This window comes from Oryzias latipes, chromosome 17 (assembly GCF_002234675.1).
Source record: "Oryzias latipes chromosome 17, ASM223467v1".
Classification (NCBI taxonomy): Eukaryota; Metazoa; Chordata; class Actinopteri; order Beloniformes; family Adrianichthyidae; genus Oryzias; species Oryzias latipes.
The window spans coordinates 841,851-850,114 of record NC_019875.2 but is presented as its reverse complement, the minus strand read 5'-3'; the positions used below and the strand labels follow the sequence as shown (position 1 = coordinate 850,114).

At 38.9% G+C, this 8,264-nt stretch overlaps 1 protein-coding gene across 2 annotated transcripts; it reads left to right on the top strand.

The window, feature by feature from the left end:
* Nucleotides 1–1,362: 1,362 nt before the first annotated feature.
* Nucleotides 1,363–7,823, top strand: LOC110017185. Of its 2 annotated transcripts, none has more exons than XM_023965422.1 (5): nt 1,363–2,073; nt 3,413–3,590; nt 3,690–3,828; nt 3,989–4,098; nt 7,245–7,823. In XM_023965422.1, the coding sequence occupies exons 2-5, from the start codon at nt 3,432–3,434 to the stop codon at nt 7,530–7,532; spliced, it is 696 nt and encodes a 231-aa protein (XP_023821190.1). In that variant the 5' UTR covers nt 1,363–2,073; nt 3,413–3,431; the 3' UTR covers nt 7,533–7,823. The 2 variants fall into 2 exon arrangements, with proteins under 2 accessions (XP_023821190.1, XP_023821189.1); XM_023965421.1 differs by having other exon boundaries at nt 1,719–2,073; nt 3,681–3,828.
* Nucleotides 7,824–8,264: the final 441 nt, after the last annotated feature.

The window sequence follows — 8,264 nt, the reverse complement described above, 5'->3', positions numbered from 1 at the left end:
CTCTGTCTCTCTGTCTGGCTAGTCTGTACAATGCCTTCTCTCCTTCCTTTGTGTCTAACCTGTCATATAGCTCATCGTAAGCTTTCTGTTTGGCCTTTGCCACCTCTCTCTTCACTCTACGCTGCGCTTCCTTGTACTCCTGTCTACCTTCCTCAGTCCTTTCTACATCCCACTTCCTTTTAGCCAACCTCTTCCTCTGGACGCATTCCTGTACTTCCTCATTCCACCACCAAGTCTCTTTACCGTCTTTCCTCTTTCCAGATGACACACCTAGCACCTTCCTACCTGTTTCCCTGATAATCTCTGCTGTAGTTTCCCAGTCTTCTGGAAGCTCATCCTGACCACCCAGGACCTGTCTCAACGTCTGCCTAAATTCCTCACAAGTTTCTTCTTTCTGTAGCTTCCACCACTTGGTCTTCTTTTCTGTTTTCCCTCTCTTCTTCTTCCTGACCTCCAGAGTCATCTTACACACCACCACAGCGGTGCTGTCTGGCTACACTCTCTCCTACCACCACTTTGCAGTCATTAACCTCTCTCAAATGACCTCGTCTACATAGGATGTAGTCCACCTGAGTACTCCTACCTCCACTTCTGTATGTCACTCTATGTTCCTCTCTCTTCTGGAAGTAAGTGTTGACTACAGCCATTTCCATCCTCTTCGCAAAGTCCACTACCATCTGTCCCTCCAGATTCCTTTCCTTCACACCAAACCTGCCCATCACCTCCTCATCACCTCTGTTGCCCTCACTGCAAAAATGAAGTTTCTAACCTAGAATTTTAATCTTAAATTTAGTCCAATAATCATTTAAAACTTGTTTTAAGAATAATTTACTATGCAAGAGAAGAATTCATTAGATTATTAATCTTGTTACAAGATTATTAGTCTTTTATTTCTTACCTAGTTTTATAAAGGCTAAAATTAGTCATTTTACATGTACAACAAGATAAATTACTCGCAGAGGCTTGAATTTTTATTTTGTGACCACTTTTAGCTGTAAAGACTTGTTTCAAGACCTAGTAACATGTGGACTTGAACACTGCAACAGCAACAAAGCTGTTAAGAAAAGTAATATTGCTATACCTGTTCTGTAACCCTTGTGCTATCCTAGGCACTTTAACATTAGGAGTTGGGTCATCTAGACCCACTAGACAGTGCTCTGAACCTTTTTTCTTCAATGATTTTTGATCTTCACTGGTGTCCATGGATAACATGAAATCTTTCCACCTTTGTCATGGTAGGGAGAACATGTCAATGGAAGGGGGGGGGGGGGTCATCTAAGATAGATAGAAAAAGGGATAACCCTTGTGCAAATCAGTAACAGAACACAACTGTCACAAAACCTTCCAATCTTTCCTGTAATGTGTTCCAAATTAATTATTTCTGAGACAAGGCCCAACTCCTTCTCATGTAAAAATATATGGGATGCTCTGTGCTGATATCATTTTGACAGCATTCAAAAAGCTGATTATGGTTGACAAGTGATTAACAGACATTTCTGAAGTTTAGTTTAGATGACCATTGTTTAAAAAATGTGCTTTGACTCAAACATAATACACATATGTCTAAACAACCAAGATAAATAATTTTAACAGGGAGATGCAAAGGCAGTGTTGCTTAGGAATTACAGTTTTCTAAGGAAACAATGGCTTAAATCGTTTCAGATGCTGTTCAATCAGATTTGTAAGTCTTAATACGCTCTGCATTGGTAAAACGGGTGCAAAAACAATCTGGACTATCTCAAAGTCTGAAATAACATGAACATACGGTACTCCTTTTCCTCCTGCGGTCAATACCAGCTAAGAAGGGAATGGGGGGACGGGAGGGTTTCATAAATAACACAAAATTTATTTTCCCTAGTATTACCATACAACAATAATAGAGGTGAGTTTTAAAGTAGTGTGTATAATATCTTCTAATTACATCATACAACTTTGTGGACAAAGGTACATGTTTTGCGGTAACCCTCTCACCCCCACCCCCCTCAAGTCATTTGGTTGCGCCTGTCCTGACGGTTGGAAAGAGAGGGAAAAGCAGCAGCCACTTTGAACCAGACCCTTCTGATAGCCTGTTCGGTAAGTTTTTCTGAGACTATTTTTATTTTATTAAATATTATTACTTCACTCAATGTGAACAAATATTGTTCCCCGAAGCCTAATGACAGCTAGGTATCCAAGCTAGTCGACAAGTGTGACGAGGCAGCCAGTAGCAGAGCGGCATTCCGTCTCTTCTAGGCATGTTCGTATGACCTAGCTTAGCCACCAGAATTTCTTCCATTTAGAGGAACGCGAGGCTGCAGTGTTTTCTCCGTTTTATGAATGAGCGTCACTAGATCAGTGCGTACTATACATGCAGGCTAATATTTTTTGTTGTAGTTATCTTCACCTCCCGGAAATTTAATCAGTAATCAAAAGCGAGCAGGTGCTGTTCCCCCCGTTTGCAAGGCTCCGTCCAAGAAGTGAATGCTGGGACATGAGGTCATGTGACAGGTTTTGAGTAAACTGATAGGCTGCAACCAATGTCTACAAACATAAAGGAGCAAACGTAGCTTAATGAAATACTATTGGATTGTGGTATAAAATAATAAATAAATAAAACAGCAGTTTTATTATTGTTTTATTTATTTATAAAAATCAATAATGACTTTTGAAAGTACTTCAAAGTATTTTTACACATAGAGCCACATGATAGTTCAAACCCAGGAAACGAGTCTGGAATCTCTCTTATTTATTAACTTGAAAAGTTAAAATGTAAAAGGAAAATAGTGTAAATAGGATATCTGTTTCCAAAGGTTTTTTTGGTCAGCTAAAAATGGATCATTTTATAAACATATATGCCATGAAGAAGATTTCAGTGTTAACTCTGCCTCACAGCATCTGTTTAGCTTAATTGAACTGTACAATCTTTTTGGTTATATTCGTAATTACTTATTATTTGTTGATAATGAAGTAAAAATGGATTTGATATCAACCTTAATTCATGTAGTTCTCTGACTAGCTTTGCAATGATACCTCCCTTACTTGGATTAGACAAGTTATGAGAAGGTTATGACACTAAGAACTCGTATCTTTGATTCAGATCGCAAATATGTTGTTGTTTTGCTGTTTCCTTCAGGAATAAAATTATGCCCTCTATGTGATCACTTAAAATGCTTTACCTTTTCTTATTTTTTTGACCTACCTTAATTATCCTTATACCATTGGATATTGATATTGTTGATATTGAGACATTACAGCTATTGTTGTTTACATTTACATTGTAAACAAGCTTTTATATACAGCAGTGTAAGATGCTTTCTCATTTATGTTGCTCTAATAAATAATGGAAGTATAACAGTTCATGTCGGCTAAAACCCATTGTATAATTCAGAATATGTCTGATATCTTCACTGATTTTTATTTTTCATTTTGGCAGAAACGGATAGCCTCGATAGATGTATAGAGAACCAAAACCAAACCAAGATGCTGTCTGCCAGATCCTTGACCTCGGATTTCAGTCAAGAAAAGCCTTCATTGAAAGTGATGTCCTAAAAGAAGATGATAGACCTACAAAGATTCTGGAGGCATATCCATGTTTCAAGGAGCTTCATCATGTAAGCAATTTACTTGTGTTTTTGATTGGTTGTTCCCCCCACCGCCCATCTTTACTAAGGAGGCATTTTTGTATGTTACTTGTGTTTTATGTGATGGAGGAGCTGCGGTGGATCCAGGATATGGGAAACGGCAAATTCAGATGTCAAGTACAGGACAGATGGGAAGACTTCTGCTCACTAGTGCAGTTTTACAGAGTTTGGAAAAAAGTGTTGAAGCCTCCCATGAACTTAAGTGGAGGTAACTCATTTTACTGTCTTTTTTTGCATAATGTTTTCAGAGGTGTTGGTCAGAATTGCGTTGTTATTATGCAAACTGATATTCAATTTAATGTAAACTCAACATTAAGCTGAAAATGAAGTTAATAACTGAGTTATTCTATTATATTGTTCTATTTTAGTTGAACACAACGTTGCACTCTTCAGAGCACTCCCAACGCTTTTCCCATCTCCAACTTCACCCCTTAAGAAACTGGCACATGCTAGTGAAGCATTGCTGCATGTTCTAGAGGTGAGTTTTTGTTCCCATTTGAAACTTTGATTTTGTGCTTGATTTTTGTTTGTCTCTGATGGTCTGTAATAACTGTGGGTAGAGACTGGAAGGAATAATGTGAGGATCCCAGCATTTATTTCTGTTTTTTTTTTCTGCCACTAGATATGCAAAATGGTGTTAATGACACCTAAAAAGTCAAAGTCAACTTTATTGTCAATTCTTCACATGTGCATCACATACAATGAATCGAAAATCCGTTTCTTACTCTTTCGTGTCTGTTCAGTAGAAGAAAAATAAAAACAAAGTATACGTTTAGAATAAAATAAATAAGTAAAAAGAAAGAAAAAGATACAATTTACAATATACAGTGATGAAAGTCTTCCGGGAATTCCCGGAAATCCGGGTTTTTGAGCAAACCGAACGTACTTTCCGGGAAATAAAGACCTGATCTCTACGGACAAATCGCTTTCCGGATTAAAAAATGGTCTGAAATCAGCTAATTTTAGCTTTATTTTCTATATTTCTCCGCAGATCGCTTCCTCTATGGTCGTGGCCATCTCTCGTCTTCCCGGCCTAATTGACCAATGACGGGACGTTTTAGTTGCTTTCGGATGCGTCGACGGGTCTGATTGGCTCTGTCTGCACCATGTGGTCAGCGTGACTTGCTTCCCTTGAGACCAAAACTGGCGGACCCACGCTAAACTTTCACAAACACATCTGAAGAGTTTGCGATCAAATTTGTGTTAAAATAATGGCAGGCATCGTCATTATTGAGCGTGGTCACGACCTCAGTTGTGAGAAGACGATAAAAAACAAATTGAAGTGGTCTTGGCTGGAAAAAAAAGATTTTTAAGGTAGTGTAGGTCAAATACTTTTTTGTGTAAAATAATCTCAAAACCACATTTTGAAATAATTTCAATTTTAGTTTTGAGTTTCAGTTTTTATTTTGAATAAATTTCTCTATCTAATTTATTTGTATTTCCTAATTACCATGATTTAGTTCAGTATAGTTGACATTAATTATAAGTATTTGATGGTTTGGACCCGCACTCCCTTAAAAAATAATGTTTACAATGTTTAGCTTAGTTTGTATGTTTGTTTTGATATTTCCCAGATTACTTAGTATTGGTGTTAAAGAATTGATGTATTATGTTATAGAATTAAAGTTTAAAGCAGATCCCATATTTTGATGTAATTATAGTTTGAGAAAACAGTGCAAGTGGATATGTACATCAGTCATTTCTAAAGCAGAAATAATGTATAAATAACTGAGGTATTTTCATAGAATATCATAGTTACTGGTGTTCTTTTTGCCATTTGGGGCTTTGATGTTACTATATTTTAGCAATTGTATGTTTTGTAGCTTTAAGGAAAAGCGTAGATTGTAGGATTGTGTTACTTTGAGCAATTTTCCAAATTCTTTTTTAGGACCAGCAAGTCCTTAATGGAGAGTCAAACTAGGGGTTTGACTCTCCATATATCCATGGTTTGAATGACAAATCATGATGCTCCAATTAGTCTTAGTTTCTTGATAAAGAAGTGAATAACTAGCTGCCATAATGCACCAGAATGCATCTAAGACCACGTATTTTTCCAAAATTTCGCTCTGTGCCCGCCATATCGCTCAAAGAAAAGTTCAGGGATTTTTTCCTTACCTGACTTTCATCACTGAATATACAACATAGGCAATTTGCCATAAAAGTGCGAGTGCACTTAAGGCAGTGTCTCAAGGCAGCGGGGGGGGGGGGGGGGGGGGGGTTTCGTTTGAGCACTGTTCATGGGGGGATATGGGTGGTGGGTAGGTGGAGAGGGGAGAGGGTGTTTAGCATCCTGATGGCCTGGTGTGTGAAACTGTTTCTGAGTTTAGTGGTCCGGGAGCAGAGACTCCTGTACCTCCTCCCTGAGGGCAGAAGGCTGAACAGGTTGTGTGCAGGGTGGTGTGCATCCTTGATTATTGTTAGTGTTTTTCGGGTGAGGCGGGTGATGTATAAGTCCTGCAGGGAGAGGAGTGGTGTTCCAATGATTCTCCTGGCTGTGTTGACTATGCGCTGCAGGGCTTTCCTGTTGCTGTGTGTACAGCTGCCCCCCCACACAGTGATGCAGCTGGAGAGGATGCTCTCGATGGTTCCTCTGTAGAATGTGGTCATGATGGCTGGTGAAGCACCTGATCTTTTTAGTTTCCGCAGGAAGTAGAGACGTTGTTGTCCTTTCTTTGCCAATGATGTGGTGTGGGCGGTCCAGGAGAGGTCCTCACTGATGTGAACCCCCAGGAATTTTGTGCTGCTCACTCTCTCCACAGCAGTACCATCAATGATCAGTGGCAGGTGTTGAGTGTGGCCCCTCTGAAAGTTGACAACAATCTCCTTTGTCTTGCCGACATTTAGCAGGAGGTTATTGTCTCTGCACCATTTTGTCAGCAGATCCACCTCTTCCCTGTAGTTGGTCTCATCGCCCTTGGTGATGAGACCCACCAGGGTTGTGTCGTCTGCAAATTTCACAAGGTGGTTTGTGCTGTGGGTTGTTGTGCAGTCATGTGTCAGCAGGGTGAAGAGCAGCGGACTAAGCACACAGCCTTGGGGTGCCCCGGTGTTGAGAATGATTGTGTTTGAGGTGTTGTTGCCGGCTCGTACTGTTTGTGGTCTTTGGCTGAGGAAGTCCAGTAGCCAGTTGCAGATGGGGGTGTTAACACCCAGCTTGTCCAGTTTGCAAATGAGTTGCTGTGGTATTATTGTGTTAAATGCGGAGCTGAAGTCTATGAACAGCATTCTCACATATGCGTCCTTTTTGTCTAAGTGGGTGAGAGCTGGATGGAGAGCAGAACAAATGGCGTCCTCTGTCGATCGTTTGGGTCGGTATGCAAACTGGAAGGGGTCCAGGGTGGGGGGAAGAGTGGACTTGATGTGTGACATGACTAGCCTTTCAAAGCACTTCATGATGATGGGCGTTAGTGCTATGGGGCGGTAGTCATTGAAGCAGGATGGTGATGGTTTCTTTGGCACAGGGATGATAGTTGTCAAAAAAGCCTAAATACAAGCATCTACAAAAATTATATTAATTTTCAAAATGGCAAATACGACCCTAGTGATGTTTCATTATTACTAACAAAACATTTTTAGTAAAAGTTACAACATAAACTGTTTTACCCTAATTATTTTTATCTTTAGCCAACAGATGATCCTGCCAAATACCTGGAGAAGAGATCTTTCTCCAGCCCGGTGTTGCTCTTTGATGGGTCCTGCTGTCTCGTGGCAAGTGGAGAAACTCCCATCACCACCTTTGCCAAAGAAGATCTTGGCCATAGGTTGTTTTATCTGTTGGCTTACCACTACACCTTCCATCTTACCCATCCCAAGTTTGTGGCAACCCTACTTTGTCAGTCAGACAGAAATATTGAAGGACAATATTCACGAGCGGGACACCACAAGTTCATAAAAAAAGTTTTGGCAGAGTGAAACGTTTTTACTGAGTGGTAGAGCTCTCACGGTGAGAAATGAATGCCTTGTTTGGTGATGTTAACCAGAGACACTCTTTTTCTTATTTCTCTTAACCTCAGATTATTTACTAGTATGGCCTGCATCAGCGTTCATTAAGATTTAGCTGTAAACCTATGTTAAATTTTATGTTGAAATGCTTCAAGCAGTTCTTTGTATTTGTAGAAGCAGAAGTATTCTATGTTAACAGTGTATTCAAAGCAATTTTGAAAAAAGCAATATAAATAAATATTGTTAAGTATACTAATCCTGTATGCTTGTATTTTTCTTGTCTTGGTTTGAGCTACAAAAGCTAGTAATTACACAATACTAGCTTTAATTCAGCTAGCAATAAGTCTTAATTCTAGTATAATAACTCTTGAATTAAAAGCATATCTTCTTACGGTTATCTAGTTTTAGGGTCTTTTTACTCAAAGTGAGTAATAAACAACTGTCAAAGAAGAATTTATAAACTAGTTTTGAGACTTTTTTACCTAAAAAATAGTGCTTGAAATGAGTATTTTACTACTAATTTTGAGTTGTTTCTCTCTTTCTAAAAGCCAAGATATTTTTTCTTATTTTAAGATATCTTATCAAGTGAAATTATCTTACCCCACTGGCAGATAATTTCACTTGTTTTAAGACAATATAATCTAAAAATAAGTCTAAATTTCTTGTATTTAGACAGTCAATTTTTGCAGTGCTCACCAACAT

What these genes read in the sequence shown, in the direction of transcription:
- LOC110017185 (XM_023965421.1), top strand. Translation starts at nt 3,432, where the DNA reads ATGTATAGAGAACCAAAACCAAACCAAGATGCTGTCTGCCAGATCCTT. An exon ending in GTTTCAAGGAGCTTCATCAT is followed by an intron (nt 3,591 to 3,680) that starts GTAAGCAATTTA and finishes CTTGTGTTTTAT; the next exon opens with GTGATGGAGGAGCTGCGGTG. An exon ending in CATTGCTGCATGTTCTAGAG is followed by an intron (nt 4,099 to 7,244) that starts GTGAGTTTTTGT and finishes TTTTATCTTTAG; the next exon opens with CCAACAGATGATCCTGCCAA.